We start from the raw sequence: 20,529 nt of genomic DNA, 5'->3' as shown, positions 1-20,529 counted from the left end.
TTAAAATTATTATTTTAATATAAATTTTTGGGTACGTCTTTGACCGAGGTGGAGCCCTAGACCATAATTATTGAATAGGGGTTTTTGGTTTGGCGTAATGAATATGAAACATGCCTAGCTAGGATGAGTAGCTGGATTATTCTATCTACCTACCAACGTCACTTATGTTGTTTTGCCACACCCACTTACTCCCATCAGGTGCCACAAAACTCAACATCACCGGTACTGTTCCATCCCCTAGTGAGAGAAATTTGTACCCAACATCTTATCAATGGGACACACATAAACTTGCATATTACATTAATTGAGAGGATGAACGTTCTTGTCTCTTTGTGTTTGTCTTTGCCTGCTTTTGTTCTCTCTCTCTCTCTCTCTTATGGTTAGACTGGCCCATTTTCATAACGGTAGATGCCTTATTTTGATTATTCCAGCATTAATGCATCATATTCCATTAAATTTTCACAGTTAAATGTGTTTCGATGAGAATATTACTATAATAGGTGACCTACTGAAAAATCCTCATATTGCATCCTTCATTAATTTTGTTTGTCCTGAAATTATCATCTCTACTGTAACTCATGAGATTGATCCCGGTTAATATAGTCTGTGGACACTCTTTTCCTCTTGTAGATCTTAGAAGGGGTTTTTAACGAACCCTTTTTCAAAACTTTTATAAATTAATCATAATTTTTCTAATCGATTCATATATTTTTTTATTAATCTAGGGTATTTACAAGTGACGATATCAGTTTTAAAGAATTTTAACTATTTAACAATAAATGTTCAAATATTTTGCGTAATCACCAGTACTCGAATCCAAAACGTTTAAGAATAGTAATCATTCTTTTAACCATTTAAAACGCTTAATTCATATGTCAACTTTTGAAATTACATCCATCCATCTTACTTAAGTTGATATCTATTAATAGTAAAAGGGTGAAAGAAAATCAATGCATCAAAATCTACTTTTGATTATCTTCCAAATCCTACAGATCAACGTTGCCATCAATCGGTCAAAGATTCTAAATCTTTGTGATTGACGAACCAACCCCATTTCATTAAAGTGCTTATTATTCAATCATTTTAAATAAATATTTAAAAATAAAAAAGTGGCTGATTATACTTAGAAGTAATTTTCTAATTTTAATGTCCGTGATCCAATCATTTATTTAAAATTACAACTAATTTTCCAAAAAAAAAAAAAACACGTGACTTGGAAAGAAAAGAACGTGCTTAATGAGTTGAGCAGTTCGAACTCAACTCGATCAAAATTAGGTAAAACTTTACTAAGGTTGATTCGACTAGAGACTTTAATAGCTGAGTTGAGCAAAGTCTAACTGGATTCGATAAGTTCGCGGACAACTCATTAATTATTTTTATAACTTTTTATAGTTAACTTAAAAATTATTTCATTAAAAATTACTAATTTACTAATAGATAAATGACTAAGCTATTAATTTTTTAATAAATAATAAAAAATAAATTAATAATTATTATTTTACTACACTGAAAAATTAAACAAAAAATATTTTTTAATGTATTTAAGATTGTTATTTGGGAGTTGAGATTTTCAATTTGTTTCATGCACTCTTTTGATAATTTTTTTGTTAAATTTATCAATTTATGGTTATATTAGATTCTATATATTATTAGTAGATTTTACCTAAAGTTAAAAAAATAAGATAAAACTTTTTGTGAGCTTAACGAGCAATGGGGCGAGTAACGAACTTAACGAGCACGAGTCGAACAACAAGTTTATTTTAATGAGCAGGAGTCGAATAAAACTTTAACAAATTTAACAAATAACGAGTCAAATCGAACAACAAAACTTTGTAAAAATCACCCATAAGTTGAACAACAAAAAATGAGCAATACCAATGTGATGTGGAAATCAAGCTAGTTGAGATAAGAGAGAGATCAAGTCAACAAGCACATATTTTCAAATTAAATATAAAAACAACATTATTAAGAGAATTAATCATAATTTTTTTAAAAAAAGTAAAAACGAATATTAAAAAAGTAGTTTAATTATAAAAAATATAAAAAATTAAATGACTTAATTAAAGCATATTAGATAGATGTAATCATGGTAATTACATCACACGTTTCAAATTACGGTTTTTATTTTAATTGTATTCTCAAACTTTTATCTATTTCAATTTCATCCTTAAATTATGACTTTTGTTCTAAATTAGTTCTTAAACTTTGAATATTCTAATTTCATCCCCAAATTATGATCATAGTTCTAATTTGGTTCCCAAAATTTTTCTTTTTTCAATTTTTTCCCAATATTATCTGAACATATAATTAGTTTCAACTTAGCCTAACGATTTTATTAACATTAGCATACAATAAAATAACACACCATTTAATAATAAAGAAACTAATTTGAAATGATTCAATAACAAAGGGACCAACAAATATTTTCACCAATGAATTAATTAATAATGTAATATAGACTAAATCGTTTTCTTCTCTCCCATTCTCATCTCAGGCTTCTCAGCTCAGCTCAGCTCAGCTCATCTCGTTCTACAAACCTCTATTTGACGAGGAAGAAAGATTAACACCCACCTCTCTCAGCTTAATTAATGTACGAATTTTCTCTTTTAATGATTATTATTATTATTATTGTTTTGTCTGGTAAAATAATAAAAGTATATATATATATATGGGAAGTACATAATATTGTGTTTGTTTGAGAGTGTTCCCAGATTTTGATGAATAACAATCACACACTGTTTCATTTCTTCTTTTATACAAATTCAATTTATTGATATATAATTATATATATATTTGTGTGTTGATTCCTTCATTTTTGTCGCTCTTTTCCTCTTAGCCTCGGGACACGGAAAACTCCAAGGCCCGGACCGCTGCCGATCTTCTGCTCACTTTCATCGTACGGTTAGACCCTTTTCTTCTATCAGCTTCTTATCTTCTGTTCTTCTCACGTCAGTCTCTCTTTTCACCTGAAGCTGTTGCGTATTCAATTTCTTAATCTCAATCGACGCTGTTAATTTTTCGTTCTTCCTTTAAAATTTCCGGTTTTTATATGGAAATTATACATCCCTTTCTCTAATTTTCTGTGAATAATTGTTTCCATTGAATGCTTTCGATTGATTTTTGTTTCCTTTTTAAGATGAAGTTTTTTTTTCTAATGCTGTTATGATTACATGCAATAAAGCTTTCCGAGATTCGTTTGGATTTTAAAAAATAATAATTAAATTTCAGCTACAAGTTAATTTTTTTCTATCGACACTTCATTTTCTTTGATTAGCTTAATAATAGAGGTTTCGTTGCTTCTTTTTTATTCTAGAACTATGCTATTTATTTTATAATTCATTGGAAATTTAAGCATGCGTTTGGAACTGTTATTTATTGGTTTAAACCCTGCAGTAGCTCGAGTGAATTTGTTATTATTTCTCTCTTTTTTAAGAAAAAGGTTGAGCAACTTTTGATGATCAATGGGTTTATCAGTTTAATTATGCTTGCATGTGAATAAAGTTGGCTCGTGTTGGAATGCATTTTTGTTTTCTATTTTTTCTGACTTGGAATTTGGTGATTCTGGACATTGGAAGTGATTAATTATCATTCTTTTCTATTATCAGAATGGAATTTGTATTTGTTCTTTCCTTTGCCTGGTATAGTGCATAAGAAATCGTTATTGGGTGCTATTGCATTTGTTCTTTTATGTATATGATCTGGTTAATGGGCTTTGCTTTTGCTTTTTAAAGTATAAGGATTTGTTTTGGTTAAGCTGTTTACTTTTTATGGGTTCGTTTTTTGTTTGCATTTCAAGTTTTCCAAGACATAACTGCCTAGTTACCAACTATTATTCTATTTTAAAGGGATATTTGCCAAGCTTGAGATTGCTCTTCTGTGTTATGATCTAATGATCCAGAAATGTTTCTAGCATTAGTTTCCTTGTGAGGAGTATTTATTGATGTTTTTAAACAAATACTGTAACTATTGTGCTAGTCCTTGGTAAATTCTCTTCTTAAAACAAGTTTTTTGAGAGGAACCTTAAAGTATCCTTTTAACTTATCCTCCTAGTGATTTTTTTTTTCTTTTTGATGATTAAAATGACCATTAGCTTTGAATACTATAATGCTAATAAAGCAATTATATTGATATTTGTTTTGTGGTAGATAGATTACAATGTAGTAGGAAAGTGGATTGTCACATCGTATGAAATGGTGTTCTATATGATTTTCAATCCTTGGCCAAATTGTAGGGACCATAGCTTTAGGGATTCTCTACTGGTTTGCTTTCACCTTTAATAACGTTGTGTTTTACATCTTTTGTTACTAGTGTACAACTTCTTTTACTTAATTGGTCTTGCCTTTTGCCCATTCCTGCCCAAACATGTGGCCTGTCTTTGGTCATTCTGGAAATTCAATGTCTCCATTACAAATTTACAATGTGTATAGCTTTGTAGTTACCAAATCTTCCCCTTTTTTAAGATAACTAATAAAAATACCACAAGTTACTAATGTTGTGAGTTCGGTTTTATAATTTTTTTCATCTGTACGAAGAGAGATGTATATGCGTGTTTTGGTTGACATGGAATTTACATTGTAGCTATACATTCTTCCCTTGAAACTGCATTAGTTAATGGGGAGGTAACTACTGTTTTTATATTTTTAATAGACCTTGCTATCAAGAAATAGCTTAATATCTTGCTTTTGAGAAACACCCTACATACTTCTTCCCAAGGTTCTGTTTTTTTTAACCATAAATAAGATAGAAGGAAAAGTATCTCATTTGGTGATATATCTGATGATAAGAGTTTGCCATCTTTTCGTTTTCCCTTTTTAAAGTTTATCCTCATCTTTCCCCATATTGTTGGTTAACTTTTGTTAAATGAAATTATTGTATGTTGTGTTCATATATGCTTTCTTTAGTCTTGTGTGTTGCACTGCTCTTTTTGCACGTGTAACTTTATTTAGATATAGATTTTCTCTTACTCTTATTTACTCATATTTGTAAGATTATCATATGTAGAAAATCTGAAGTTCAGTTCCCTCGATCTTACTTCCATTGTTGTTCTGCAGTGTGTTCCTGAAACGCTGAGCATATATGGAACCTAATGGTCATAGGAGAGCGAAGAGAAGGGATCATCTTGTCCAAGCAAATGGACATACTGGCTTATCATATTCCATAGATGAATTAGATCCATGGACTGCATGGGCATATAAGCCTCGTACTATTTCATTATTATTTGTTGGTGCATGCTTTCTCATGTGAGTACTATGCTTAATATTTACCTCCTCAACCATAACTGTGCAGTTTTCCTTGTTAGGTTAGTGTACATATTTTATGTTGTTTCCTCATCTTTGCATTTATACTCATGTTTTTGTTAAAAATGACTGAATATTTTGGTACTCATCAACCATATGGTTGTCTTTTGGTCCTTGTTGTGGAATTTGTTTTTGGTGCATTCTCCTAGTCCCCATCCCTTGTAGATATATACTTGATGCTGCTCTTGCGTTGCCAACTGTGCAGTGAATCAAGGTTTTGAGCATGTGATGGGGTATCCTTTCTAGAAAGGACACTATGGTTGCAACCAAGCAATGGTTTTGGAGGCGTTTTTAGTAATTTTGGGAAAATATCATGGCAGCCTACACATTTGTTTCTATTCTATATCATTCAACAAATATTATTCTAATATGGTGGCTTCTATTTCTTTCTCCCCATTTTGATTGGTAAAAGTGTCTGTTCTGAAAGGCAAACATTCTTTGTATTATCTATTTGGCTAAGTTCTGCCCTGTAAAATTATACATGTTACTTTCATTTATTATGAATGTGATTTCTTATAATAGTGTTCCTAAATGTTTTAACCAGGCAGAATTAGTTCTCCATCCTTAGGTTGCATCCTACGATATACATAGCAGAAAACCATAAAGAATCTAAAATTGTTTTGTTTAAAAGAATGAAACATGTTCTGTTTTTGTTTTAATGTTTTTTATTTAGTTCAAAATTCTCTCAATTCTTATATTACTATTCTTTTATTAATTGTCTGCATATATCTACCAGTTGGGCAAGTGGAGCCCTTGGTCCTCAGAGCAGTGAGTCTGGCGATCTTGTAACATCAGTAAAAAGGTTCCAGTTTAGTTCTAATGACATTTTACCGTCTTTTCTGTTTTACTTGCTTACTCATTTTAAGTATTTTCTCGTCTGACTGTTTTTGTAGGGGTGTGTGGGCAATGATTGCAGTTTTTCTAGCTTATTGCTTGCTGCAGGCTCCTTCTACGTAAGTTACTAGTTTGATTTCTTCTGCTGAACTAGGTGCATTTAACTGTTTGCCATTGGATTCTCTTCTTTTTGTGTCTCTAAAGGTTTGCTTGTGCATTCTTGTTATCTAGTGGTATGACTAGATTATTTTTCTCCAGCAAGACTACCTTGGTCTTTGGAGAAATCTCCTTTAAAAGAGTCCAAATGCATGGGAAATTGATTAGGCTTTATCACTTTATATGAAGAAACATTTGAGATTATGCTGGCCAGAGAAAATACATCTATGAATTTTCTTTATGGATTATCATAAAGTTTAATCTTGTTTTTTTTTTGTGTGCGTGAAATTTTGTTTTAATAGCCTGAATTTCATTTTAGTATCGTTAGGGGAATGCTTGTTTTATTGCTCTCTATAAAGATCAGGATTTTACACTTCTTTATAGGGTCCTAATTCGGCCACATCCTGCAATTTGGCGTTTAGTTCATGGAATGGCTGTTGTTTATCTTGTTGCCCTCACATTTTTGCTTTTTCAGGTTAGTTTCCTTATTTTCAGCTTTACATTTTTATCTATATGTTTTTCCATTGTTATTCTTATCTATTTATATTATTTGTGCATAACCATGTTCATCTATAGTAGCTTTTCTACCTATTCTTGGCAATACTGCACCTATAAACTTTTGGTTGCCCTTAGGAAAACCTCCCCCTCTCTTTTCCTTGTTTTCCTTTTGGTATAGTTAGGTGGTAACATGACATGAGTTAATAATATCAGAACACACCCTTTCAAAATAGATGCTGAGGTGCACTACTTACAAAAAAACAAATTCCATCTCTCTCTGCTCACACATGCATGGAAAACACATGTATCTATGCCTGATGTGTTGATATTCAAAATTGTTCTGGAATTGTTGATATTTAACCCACACATACAAACACAAAATCTATCATCCATATTTGAATATATGATTGGTGATGGCTGCTCTCAACTCTGTTTTCCAGAAGCGTGATGATGCTAGGCAGTTCATGAAGTTTCTCCACCCTGACCTTGGTGTTGGTACTGCTTTTGAAAGTCATCTAGTTTCATACTTGTTCTGCTATTATAAATTTTATCGAAGTTTCCTTGATTATTGTTTGCATCTTTATGCAGAGCTTCCGGAAAGATCCTATGGTGCAGATTGTCGCATATATATTCCTGAAAACCCCTCAAGCAGCAGGTTTAAGAATGTTTATGTATGGATCTTCTTGCACAACCTGGCTTCTATATTTTATTCTACTTCTTTTACATCTTCTTTAGGCATTTATTTTAGTTGCATGATTGAGCCTGTATTTCTTGTTGCAAATTATATATACATTTCTTACTTCTAACATTTTTCATGTATATTTTTTTTTTCTTCTAGGAAACGCTATTTGATGAATTTGTAGTAGCCCACATCTTTGGTTGGTGGGGCAAGGCCATTTTAATCCGCAATCAGCCACTTCTTTGGGTCCTCTCAATCGGATTTGAGTTGATGGAGGTTAGTTTTTTGAATGGACACAGATTGTCTTTTTGTTTTATCCTCGATTCACATTTAGATTTATGGTAGTAATTGGTAAGTCTTGAATGTCCTCGCTGTCTGTTTTGCATCCATAAACTAACTAATATGGTGGCATATACAGTTTACCTTCCGACACATGCTACCGAACTTCAATGAGTGCTGGTGGGACAGCATCATTCTTGATATTTTGACTTGTAATTGGTTTGGTAAGATCTCAAGTACTAAGCCTATTCTGTATTATTGTGATCTCAAGTGCTAAGTCTGTTCTGTTTCACTTTTTTTATTCATTTCTTGTACGGAAATATTTGCTTTGCTCATAGGTATCTGGTCTGGAATGCATACCGTTAGGTACTTTGACGGGAAAACATACGAGTGGGTTGGTATAAGTCGCCAGCCTAACATCATGGGCAAAGTATGTTCGTTGCTTTGTTTTTTAAACCTCTAAGTCTGTTTGGACATGGAAATATAGTCCATTTTCCCTTACAGATAAGTTTTTCTTTTGTTGTACTGTATTTTCTCATATTTTCCTTGTATATGTACTCTTTGCTGTTTCCAGGTTAAACGAACTTTAGGACAATTCACACCAGCACAGTGGGACAAAGATGAATGGCACCCGCTGCTTGGTCCAATGCGTTTCGTTCAAGTTCTCAGTCTTTGCATCGTCTTTTTGACAGTAGAACTTAATACATTCTTTCTCAAGTTTTGTCTGTGGATTCCTCCTCGAAACCCTGTGATCGTGTATAGGTTGATCCTGTGGTGGCTAATAGCAATACCGACAATTCGCGAGTACAACTCATACCTCCAAGACCGGTACTCTCTCATTCTCTCACCCAATGATGAATTTTCTTGTTCAACTTAAATCCTTGGTTATTTTATTTATTTATTATTTCAGAAAACCAGTGAAAAAGGTTGGAGCATTTTGTTGGCTTTCCCTTGCAATTTGCATTGTTGAGCTTCTCATTGGAATCAAGTTTGGACATGGTATGTCCCAAGTCCCATACATAATGATAATAATAATTCATTTCTTTTGCAATCACTCTGTAATATTTAACAATTCCCGTCTCATCAGGCATATATCCCAAGGCGATGCCGAAATGGTTGGTAATATTCTGGGCGTCTATTGGAGTGGCTCTTGTTTCGTTCATACTCATTTGGTCTTGGAAACTGCAGCGCAGTTACGGTAAAAAGAGACGATAAATTCAGGATATGAGGTGAAACTATTACTATTCTTTCGTAGTTATTTTACTAGTGGCTTTTATTATATTGATGGTTGTAAATACCGTGTATCACTTCATAAAAACTGTATTGTAAATGCTTATTCTTAGTGTTAGTCTGTTTAGGTAGTGAATCACAGATTCAAGTGCAAGTCATATATATTTTATTCTTTCTTGTTTACTTAGGGTAGTCAATAATCACACATCACTTAACAATAATATTTTAATTTCACTCTCGTTTCATTCTTGAACGTAGTTCGCCAGGGCTTGATGCCGAGCAAATAGCAGCTCCTCTCGGGGTTTCCGTTGCTTGGCGGTCGACTCTGGGCATGCCATTGAGATGGTCTCCTTTTAGTTTCCCATCCCCATTGCCACAATCAAACATCTGGGATTTCTGAGCCCAAATTAAGCCTAGATGCCCTTTGCTTGAATCAATTATTTCCTCTCTCCGTTCCATCTTTAAGCAATATTATTATTTTCTTGTTCTAGTCAGTCAGTCATACATGCATACATACATACATATGTACATATACATGTATGTGTATCAAATCTTTGGCTTCCATCTGGTCCTTCCTCTAACCATCTCTTCATTTCGAGTCTCCCCTTTGGTTCGAAGAAGATGAGTATATCCGTACGTCACCGTGTTCATATCCAGTGGCCGTCCATTACCTCCCACCATTCCCAGAACATTATTTTTGAGCAGATTCTGTTGCACAACTCCATTTGTGAATAAAATCTCGTCTTCATCTGGTTGGCAAAGCGATTGAACCAGATCCGAACTCCCGCATTCTCTCCTATATTCGAGTATAATACTCGACAGCTGATTACACTCCAAAAATTTGTCTGGGATAGTCTCCAGCATCCAGTTTACATACTTGACATTATTTACATGGTGGTTCATGTCCAGATCACTCCTCTTTGGCTACAACATTATATTAATTCAAACCCCATTAGCTCTTTCATGCATAATGTATGTTATAAGTGTAAATTCTACCTTCAAGTCCGAGTTCACATATTTTGCTTTATCGTCCAGCTTGACGATTTTCTCCGGTACAGCCTCTTTGATTGCTTGTTTCTCTATGAACCATGGAGAAATTTCACCCCTCACCTCATCTGGCATCTTTGAGAGTCGTCTTGTTTGCTCGTTCATCATCACCCATGTGCTGTTTAATCATGCATGTTTTTAGTTAATTTAAGTTGTGGTTTTGTATGCAAATATACAATAATACCTAGTGGCACGAGCATAGGTGATGCCTGTGGCTTGACTCCTGATTATCCAGTCTCGTCTCATCCCGTTCTTCCCCGATGCTCCGACCCATGTGTCTAGTTCGATTACCTCTCCCCTGCATATCTCAGGATTCGTGTCAAGCTGAAAACTCGTTTAAAATCATCGGAAAAAGCTTATCTGAAGTCTAGATGGCGAGAAAGGCTGACCAGATGGGATAATGATCGACTTGGACGTGCATTCTTGAGACAACCCAAATGAGGTTGTTCCTCATCATCCCATGTGTGGCTCCAAATCCATTGCTTAGAAGTCCAGACATCCAGACATGATTCAATGCTGTTTCCTACGTAAAGAAAAATTACAATCTCTGAATAATTACCAAGTTGCCTGCTGTATTGAAGGACCCGATGAGCTTTAATTTATCACCTGGAAGAGGTTAAGTAGGGTTTCCAATGAAGCTGTTTTATCGGCGCCAACTTCGTAAGATCGGACCACAATCGTCTGTCTATACCCGACTCCCCTTTCGACGATGAGCCCTTGACGGTAACGGTCTACAAACTGCTTCTTCGTCGGAATCCTCTGCCGAATCTTCTCCTCACTTATACGCCCGTTTCCAAGGAACTGTATACTAGCCAAAGAGGTGGGACTTTTTACAGAAATCTCATTCACTAATGCATGATGCTTGAAAGGCCCTGCAGAAGCATTCCCATTAACATTGATATTGACTCTATAATCTCCATGGTTACCATTCGAACTCGAGCCGTAACAACACCGGAAGGAAAACGAGATCACCGGACAAGAGAAAGTAGCCATCGCTTATGTCCCTCTACCCTAAGGTGTGGAAAGTTGGAAACAATGCAACAGCCACATTAATATTTTTATAGCAATTACTTGGCGATCATTTCCAAGGCAGTGTCCCGGCATGTACAGATAATAAATCGAAGACGCTTTGTTATAGTAATTCTCAGTACAAAGAAAAAGGCACCCTTTTGTCCTTGCCTATACAAAATATGACGTGCAACAACAAATTCAACACCCGATGCATCCTATGACCCCGTCAGGGATGCTTGGAACGACACTGTTCTATTACATACTATTTGGTCGGTATTTCAATTTCCTTGTGTTCTGCGGTCAAAAGCTTCGATGTTTCGAAAACCGCAACTTCTTCTGGTTCCATCTTTGTCGGGTTCCAATGGAGAATCTCACGTTATATGCCTATGTTGAAACCCTAGAGAAACAAACAAACCGGGAATTGGAGCATGCTTCGACTATGATGGAGATTGACAAATTAAGAGAGTTTCATTTATGATTTTATATTTGCAAAAGAATGTATAAAGTTTTTAAATGAATAAAAATATATTAGATAAAGTAAATGAATGATCCTCTGATTATAAAATATTATTTTATTGAATCTCTCGACTATTAAAAGTTACAAAATAGTCACTGGACTATTCATCATGTTACAAACCCGTCATTTTTCATTAAAAAATTACCGATCATCTCAGTTTGTCGTTAACATGCTGATTGAGTATGATAGTCGTTTGAGATTATAAGATCAGATTTTATCATATCTCAGTAAGCAAGTTAGCATACAACTCAGACTGCCATTAAATTTATAACGAAAAATGATGAGTTTGGAACATAATATATAGTTGGGTAACCATTTTTCAACTTCTAATAGTCGAGGGACTCAACAAAGCAACTCCCTATAGTTGAAGGACCATTTGTTAACTTTTAATAATCTCGAGACTTAATAAAGCATTATACTACGATAAGAGGATCATTTATGTACTTTACCCACAAATATTTTAATAAAAAGTACATGAAATTTTCATAGAAATGATACTTCTATGTTGTACCAATACCTGGGCATTTAGAGAATCTGATTATGAGAAATTACGATTGTCTCGGCAAGTTTTGAGTTGTATATGTACGGCGGTCGTGAGAATATGCGACGCTGCACTTTTAATGATTTGTGGGTCTCATTTAATCAAAATAAAATATTTGGTATACAACTCTCAAATTTGGATTTATATAGCGTATACGTACGTGTAAGACAATAGACTTCTTTGTAAAAAGAATCAAAATATAAATCAATATCGAGGGATTACACCAATTTTAGAGATGTTAACTTTAAGGGTAAACCACGGATTTAGTATTTAAATTATTAATTTTAGTCCATATTAGTATTTAAACTTTTATTTTTTTAAATCATACCCGACGTCTAGTTTTCGTCTTATTTTAGTACCTCGCCGTTAAAAACTTAACGCGTTTAGTATCTAAACTATCATTTTTTTGTCCATTTTAGTACTTAAACTTTCAATTTTTCAAAACTTAACGTTAAATTTTGAACAGTGGGTACTAAAATGAAACAAAAACTAAACTTTTGGTATGGTTTTGAAAAAAATTAAAAATTTAACTAAAACTGATAATTTAAGAACTTTTTAAATACCAATAATTTTGAACAGTGTTTTTTTATATGATAAAGAAATAATAACATTAATGATCGATTTGTAACTTTTTAAATATCATTGGTTTTAAGAGAGTTTTTTCTTTATCATATTAGATTTCATCAAAAGAAAATTTGTATCACATAACTCCAACATACACCGATATAAATATAAATAAAAAAAGATTTAAAGTATATCGTAAATAAATAAAGGGTAAACTACGTAAATGGTCACTAATGTTTGAGTAATTTTTTTTCACCACTGATATTTAAAAAGTTACAAATCGATCATTAATGTTATCGTTTGTTATAAATTAGTCACTCGTTGTTAATAACCGTTAACAGTCGTTACTGCACACCTGGCACATTAAACCAATTGACTTAGTATGTTTGACCGACGGTTTTACTCTTATTCACATCTTATTCAAATATAGTGTCTTTAAATACTTGAAACTATGGAACCATGAAAGTCTGAAATCTACGATATCTAATCATCATCAGAAACTATAAGTTCTTCTTAAGAGCATTATCAGTTGCCTGCTCTTTCGAACACTTAATGCTGAAACTTGTCCAGAGGCAGACAAGACCAATGCTTCGGTTCAAACATTACCAAATGACAAACCATCTTCAGACGGTTCTTCTACTTCTTTGCTTTGTTAATCTTGCCAAAGGAAGTTTGATAACAACAACTCTGATGGGGTTCAGGATAGCTTGAAGACATGGATTGTGGCAGCTGATAACAAACAAGAAGACAACGAGAACTCCGTATGTTACATTGTTGAAACATGTTCTCTTTTATGGTTTGGTCGTTGTTGTGTACTTACTGGTTTTGTTTCTTTAATTTCAGGTTGTAACAAGGGATTTGAAAGAAGCCACCAAAAGCGAGAAAACACTTGAAAGTATTTGTGAGGAGCAAGCAGCAAAATTTGAGCTGTCAAACCATCTGGTAATAATATTTTTGACCCCTTTAGAATGAGAAGATATTATAACTTAGGCTATGTTTTGATGGTCTATAAACTTCTGCAGGTCGATACAAACTTGAGAAAGAAAATTCTGCAATTGAATATCCTCATGAGCGTTCGAAGAATGAAATAATACCATTTGAGCAGTCCAACAATGGTGGTAATGAAAAAGGCAGCGCTTCTTTAGGAAATTGAAACATTGAAAAGCAAATTGCAATCATATGCTACCTACTGCTTCATCTCTAAACATTTCTACTGAAAAATTGAGGTCCTCTTTGTTGTCACGTTCCATTCCATTGCGAAAAAGCGTAGACGGTCGTAATATCAACAAGAAAGAACGTGAGGGGGAAAGACAGAGATTGATGGAAATAGAAACTGATTGGATATGGTTGACCGATGAACTCAGGATGGACCTTGAATCCATCCGTTACCGTGCTAAGAAACTAGAGAAGAAGAGCACTGAGGAGTTAGATGATGCCCTTAGCAGTTCTTTGTCATGCTAGGATGGTTAGATATTGTAGTTTTCAGACTTTCGTGGGTTCTTTTTTTATATTTGAGATTCTTTGGTGGTTTCATAGTTCAAGTATTTAAAGGCAACGGATTTGAAGAAGAAGAAGAGTCAACTGATTTAACATGTTACATCAGCGTTTCATTAATGTAGTAACGATTGTTAATGGTTGTTAGCGGCGAGTAACAAATTTGTAATAAACGATAATGTTTGTGGCTTGAAATATTAGTGGTGAAAACAAAATCTTAATCAAACAAAATCTTAATCAAACATTAGTGATCGTTTACATAGTTTACTCCTAAATAAATTCAAAGATCGGCGTAGACTTAAAAAAGGGTAAAGTATGAAATGATTTTCTGATAATAGGATAATGCTTTATTGATTATCTTATTATTAAAAGTTATAAAATGATCCTTTGACTATAAGAAGTTGTTTTGTTGAGTTTCTCGATTATTAAAAGCTATAAAATGGTCACCCGACTATTAGTTATTTTCCAAACTCGTCTTTTTCGTTAAAATTTTGACGGTAATCTGAGTTGTACGTTAACCCGCTAACTATGATATGATAAAATATGATATCATAATCTCTCAGTCAACATGTTAACATCCAACTCATACGATCGTTAAATTTTAACCAGAAAATGATGAGTTTGGAACATAATGAATAATCGAGTGACCATTTTTTAATTTTTAATAGTTGAAAAACTAAATAAAGCAACTCCCTATAGTCGAGAGATCATTTTATAACTTTTAATAGTCAATGAACTTATAAAACATTATCCTATAGTCAAGGGACCATTTGTGTACTTTACCAAAAAAACTAGTAGGGTTAAGTTCAATGGCTCATATGGTTAAAAAAAAGTCAAGAAACAATATAGGGAACGTAATGAAATTTGAGAATTAGGTCGAGGTCTATCCCACGTATAATTTAATAGTTTTAAAAATAAAAAATCCACCCCAAGTGGACCTTATGGCTTCTGCCTAGGACATGGGAATGTGGAACTGCAGAAAAAAATCCACCCCATAACTGAAGCATGTCTGTAACACCCCAACCCGTACATAATATCATATAATTCATGGAACATATTTCATATCACCAAAAGTATATGCATCATATGTATTGAATTTGTTATTGTCTTTTTATTAGCCCATATACACCTGTGAGAACTTAATGTATGTGAGTACATTGAGGTTGTGCATTAATGCTGTCACCACAGCTCGTATAAATTCTCTCATGGGGCACTGAACATTTGTTCAGTATTCGTCTCGAAGGACTATTATGTCCCGAAGGACCACTGGATACGTCCCGAAGGACCACTGGATACCCTAGACTCTTGGCATGCCAACTATATCACTAGTTCTCCTATCATATAACATGGGCATTATCATTTATACCTTTCATATCACTTGTTATTTCTCTTCTGTCACATACCACATGTATGTGTAACTATATATTTCATATCATATCACATGTATCACAAGTGCATATATTCACGTAGATCATTTCATATGGCTTATATCATTCCTCATCTGTTCATGTAAACTCGCATGTCATATCTTGTTCACATATTTTCATATATACATCACATAGCACATAGTATAACATATAAACTTATACAGGTATCCATATACATATTTTCATATACTTCGAATAACAATGCCCTATAACTTCTCACAGTTTTACCTAATCACTTATTTCACATTAATTATATTCTAGTTTCATATATTACTTAATTCAATTTCACATAGCTGGTTACCTATATAAATATTTTCTCATAACTTATCATTACATAGTTCCCATAACATTTTCCTATAGCTTCATAAATCTTTACCATATGACTCATGTATTATATGTTCATTTCAGCTCACAAATCTCTCCATATAACTTATTTTACATGTTCATATAATCACTTCTGTCAATGTCTCCTCATTTATATATTATTATTATATTGTCCTATAAATCAATGTTATTTAACTTATCTCACTTTTCATCTAATCTCATAAGTTGGTTATACCAATTCCTATATATATATATATATATATATATATATATATATATATCTAACTCATGTAATTTATATCCTTTCCCTTGTTATCATATAAATCATTGCTATTTTACATAGTTCGTGATCCTATAGTTACTTATAATAGCATGTGTCTATCTTATCTCATATCATATAGTTCTTTAACTTATGTCTTAAATCACATATTTATTTTACATAACGTATATAATTACATCCACTACTTAAACCAGTTCACATAACTCATCACACTAATATTTATTCACTCAATTCATGTAACAGATGCAATACATATAACATATGTACCCATTTTCATGTACTCATGCAAACATAAGAATCACAATTCAAATAACATTTTTTAGAAGTCTCTTCTTACTATAGTAACTTCATCACTGGCTCATCGCAAGCCAATGTCTATTTGATACATAAGTACAATTTAAATTGCACTCACCTTAGCCTTGCTTTGATTCGATTCTAATCCTTCGATTGTTCTGGAATGAGATTACGCTCTAAATCTACATAGTAATACATTGATACTTATCAGCATACGAATTGATATATTTCAAACTATAAATCCTTAGGCTAAAAGAAAGCTATTTCCATCTCTTATTGAAGGTATGCATCGATGCACTACACCATGTATCGATGCATCCCTTGACTGGTGCATCGATGCACTACCCATGCATCGGTGCATAAATCTTATTCGATGTTTGTATTTTAAGCAGGAGCATCGATGCACTCCTTATGCATCGATGCATCCATGGCATTCGATGTTCATTTAATTTAAATGAGTGCATCGATGCACCTTCAACAATTTCTGGGATTTAACCTTGATGCATCGATACACATTGAATGTGCATCGATGCACTCTGCCCATAATCATCTTTTTAAACCCGAAAATTCATCCATTTTTACTTAAATCCTTCATGTTTAATCCCTTTTTTCATTCTTAACTACAGTACACACACTTAAACCAATCTGTACTCATTTATTTCATCTTAAACCTCAAAATCATGTCCTTCATATGAAATTCAAGAATTACCTTAATTTCACAACATGTGTTAATTCCACTTCTAACACTTCTTATGTCTTAACTAGATTGATGACAAGTCAAATTTAACTTTCAATTCTTATTATAAACTCTATTTCAAGATTTCACTCAAGAACTCCAAATCTTTAATCTTCTCTAACTCCTTTATCTTTTGATTTTAAGATAACTTAAGCTTTCCTTAAACTTAGTTATCCTCTAATGATCACAACCCATACTTAAAATCAACAAATAATCAACTAATCAGAAAACTTACCTTTGTTATGGAGACACGGGAGGAAAGGAAGAAGAAGAAGAAAAGAGAGTTTCTGGAGAAATCTCTCAAGCTTATCCCATATAAATCATTATCTTATCCTTTCCAATTCAAATGACCACTTTGCCCTCTAATTCATCTAATAATTACTAACAACTTTTAGGATTTATTTCCAAATAAATCATTGAACTAATCCATTGTTCTTCTTTAGTTACCAAATTCTGAAACTTTACAATTTGATCACTAACTCGGTATTGAGGATGTTACAAGGTCAGACTAGGGATGGGCATGAGACCCGAAGCCGATGAGTTTCGACCTGATCGGATTGTTTTTTTTAAAAAAATTGGGGTAGAGTCGGGTCGTATTTTTTAAATGTAGTGTTCAGGTCCGGTTGGATTTGATTTTAGGGTGAAAATACACGACAAAAAAAATATAATTTTACCTTATATTTAGGAATAATTACAATAATACCCCTCTATATATTATTTTTTTCAATTAAATCACTATTTTTATTGAATAAAAATAATATATTTTTTTATTTCGAATTGAGTTCTGATTGGGTGGAGGATATATATTTTTTGAATCGGATAAAGAATATAAATTTTTTTGGTCGGATTCCCATCCCTAGGTCAAACAAAACATCTGTGCTAAGAACTATGTAGCATAGATTTCACGTTCTAAAGAAATTGGATTAACTTTGGTTTAGTTCTTATGCAATTGGATCATATTGAAATCTTGCAGTAATTAAGTTATATTTAGGTCATAAAACAATAAAGAAAGATATACACAATAATTCTGCAACTTATTTTCGTCTTTTAATGTGTTGAGCCATAAACAATAATGAAATCTTGTGTTCATTACTGCACTAATGTTTGTATCCAATTCTGACAAGCCTGCAAAAATTTACGACAGCAACACAGAAAATTCAACATGCCGGTCCAGCCCGACGCCGTCCTTCGCCTGCATCGAGTGTTGGAAAAGAAGATTCAGTGATCAACCACCGCAGCCAGCGCCACAGCCGGCCGCACAGGCGGAACCATACGTATCATGGGTAGCGGAGGCCTTGTCTTTGGAAGCGCCACCGGCACAGGATAACAGGATAGCCGTAACGAGAGAAAGGGCTACTAAAGCTGCCCACAACATCAAAAAAGCACCGCTAAACTCTTCGGTTGCACCACCGTCAACGACTCTAACCCCTTGTTTCCATAGCCGGACCATCTCTTCGCAAAAAAGGTTAATGGCAATTGGTGAAGAAAGCTTCGGCATTTGGTGGCCATTTATTTAAAAACACAAGGTGGGTGGCTTATTGACTTGACTCTTTGTGATTTTTAAGACTTTTAAGGCCAGACTTTCCGATGATAGTGGTGGCCTCTCGACTCTCCAGTGTTCACAAATGGTATTTGGCGCTTCGTAAATTGGAGGGCTATTTGGTAAAACTACAGTTAATTTTAGTGCAAGTGTGTTAGACACTTAGACTAGTTGGTAACGTGTATTAGAGGTCATTGAGCTATGCCCATATGATTGTTTTATTCATTGAACTTTTAGAATTTATAAAATGATCATTATATTTTATAAAACTATTATAAAAATTGTATAATAAGTATAAGGCTTATATGCTACTTTTGTCCCTATAAAAGACCCAATTTATCATTTTCTCTATTGTGATATTTTCTCATCAATTTAACCCTCGAAAATAATTAATTGCATCATCCTAAACTCTAAACTCCAAACCATAACTTAAAACCCTAAATCTTAAACCTTAACCCCTAATCATAACTTAAAACTCTAAACAATAATAAATATTTTAAATATTAATACGATTAAACAATTTTGAGGGTTAAGTTGTTGCAAAAATTTCATATGCTCAAAAATGATAAATTGGGTCTTTTATAAGGCCAAAAGTAACCTTAAGCCTAAGTACAATAAATTTATAAAAATTAACAATCATTCGGTAATAATTCAATAAAATTTAATGATTATTTTATAAATTTAATGATTAATTTATATATTTTCTAAGAAAATCAATGATCAAAATAATCATTTAAATATAGTTTAATGACTTCTAGGGTATATTAACCTAGACTAATAAATTAGTAATTTGCATGGACACTTGACAGGTGCTAAAATGACATGGAAAGTTGGACACGGCAGGATAATGAGGACCAAATACTAAAAACCTTATCCTTTTCAAGCCTATCTTTGTTAGACAAAAAGAAATAAACAATGGAACACATAGAATAATAATAATAAGGATAAATTACATTATTGGTCACCAATTTTTTTCTTTTACAAATTTAGTCATCATTATTACATTTTATTTTTTATTTCAATCATTATACTTTAAATTTAAGTCAAGTTTTAATGAAGATGTTGATATAGTCTGATATAATAATAGTTTTAATTCATGAAATTTATATATTATATCAATTTAGCTCTAATTTAAATTAATTTGATAAACTTAAATTTTTATATTTTAAAAATTATCAAATTCGTCATATTTTAATTCTAAATAATTTAATGAAATTAACTCTATGTGAAAATTAAGGAAAATAAATGGGTTTAGTTAAAGATTAAGTGTTGTGTTATCTTAGGGTATAGCCGTATAGGTTTGATCTCCACCAAATCCATCCTTTTTCTACCCTTAGTAATTGACTTCAACTAGAGATTAAGCATTGATAGTTTTAGATTTAAAGTATCGACTACATTGATAATTTTGTTAAATATTTATGATTACATTTATTAAATTATTTAAGATCAAATTCGTAAAATATATAAATTTGAGAGACTAAAATATTAAACTATTATTTTATCATGTAAGGACGACAAATGAGAGGGCGGATGCAGATACCCCTTCTTCATCCCCATACCTACCTAATATTTTCATATACACCACCTACCCACCATCTATGATGGATATAATTTTTAAATTCATATCTACCCACGTATGTACATTCACAAATTTACCCCACATCCACTATCCAATTGGATACCACCACCCATCCTGTAATCGCTTATACCCACTTGTACATTCTAAAGATTGAGAATTTGAGATGGGAGAAACGACAGCCTTCAATTCTAAAAATGTTTAT

At 32.9% G+C, this 20,529-nt stretch overlaps 2 protein-coding genes across 3 annotated transcripts; one reads left to right on the top strand and one right to left on the bottom strand.

Moving 5' to 3' along the window:
• Window positions 1-2,684: 2,684 nt before the first annotated feature.
• LOC120216107 (CDP-diacylglycerol--serine O-phosphatidyltransferase 1-like) lies at window positions 2,685-9,042 on the top strand. 2 transcript variants are annotated; one of them, XM_039213620.1, is made up of 13 exons: window positions 2,694-2,901; window positions 5,052-5,240; window positions 6,034-6,099; window positions 6,191-6,250; window positions 6,672-6,762; window positions 7,226-7,280; window positions 7,374-7,456; window positions 7,624-7,740; window positions 7,883-7,967; window positions 8,082-8,173; window positions 8,318-8,571; window positions 8,654-8,742; window positions 8,831-9,042. In XM_039213620.1, exons 2-13 carry the CDS (start codon window positions 5,077-5,079, stop codon window positions 8,956-8,958), a joined length of 1,284 nt encoding a protein of 427 aa, XP_039069551.1. In that variant the 5' UTR covers window positions 2,694-2,901; window positions 5,052-5,076; the 3' UTR covers window positions 8,959-9,042. The 2 variants fall into 2 exon arrangements, with proteins under 2 accessions (XP_039069550.1, XP_039069551.1); XM_039213619.1 differs by having other exon boundaries at window positions 2,685-2,901; window positions 7,226-7,456.
• A 477-nt stretch (window positions 9,043-9,519) lies between these two features.
• Window positions 9,520-11,013, bottom strand: LOC120215826 (palmitoyl-acyl carrier protein thioesterase, chloroplastic-like). Its single transcript, XM_039213375.1, has 5 exons — window positions 10,627-11,013; window positions 10,410-10,543; window positions 10,205-10,318; window positions 9,970-10,138; window positions 9,520-9,897 (listed from the first exon to the last, which is right to left on the bottom strand). The coding sequence occupies exons 1-5, from the start codon at window positions 11,011-11,013 to the stop codon at window positions 9,520-9,522; spliced, it is 1,182 nt and encodes a 393-aa protein (XP_039069306.1).
• Window positions 11,014-20,529: the final 9,516 nt, after the last annotated feature.

This window comes from Hibiscus syriacus, unplaced genomic scaffold, assembly GCF_006381635.1.
Source record: "Hibiscus syriacus cultivar Baekdansim isolate YM2019G1 unplaced genomic scaffold, ASM638163v2 tig00110156_pilon, whole genome shotgun sequence".
Lineage (NCBI taxonomy): Eukaryota > Viridiplantae > Streptophyta > Magnoliopsida > Malvales > Malvaceae > Hibiscus > Hibiscus syriacus.
The sequence above is the reverse complement of the archived record's forward strand: the minus strand, read 5'-3'. Positions and strand labels throughout refer to the sequence as shown.

Excerpts from the sequence above, each read along its gene's own strand:
- LOC120216107 (XM_039213619.1), top strand. The coding sequence starts at position 5,077 with ATGGAACCTAATGGTCATAGGAGAGCGAAGAGAAGGGATCATCTTGTC. Across the intron at positions 7,457-7,623 it reads GCAGGTTTAAGAATGTTTAT|GAAACGCTATTTGATGAATT; the intron begins GTATGGATCTTC and ends TTTTTCTTCTAG. Across the intron at positions 7,741-7,882 it reads TCGGATTTGAGTTGATGGAG|TTTACCTTCCGACACATGCT; the intron begins GTTAGTTTTTTG and ends TGGCATATACAG.
- LOC120215826 (XM_039213375.1), bottom strand. The coding sequence starts at position 11,013 with ATGGCTACTTTCTCTTGTCCGGTGATCTCGTTTTCCTTCCGGTGTTGT. Across the intron at positions 10,544-10,626 it reads CCCTACTTAACCTCTTCCAG|GAAACAGCATTGAATCATGT; the intron begins GTGATAAATTAA and ends TTCTTTACGTAG. Across the intron at positions 10,139-10,204 it reads ACCTATGCTCGTGCCACTAG|CACATGGGTGATGATGAACG; the intron begins GTATTATTGTAT and ends ATGATTAAACAG.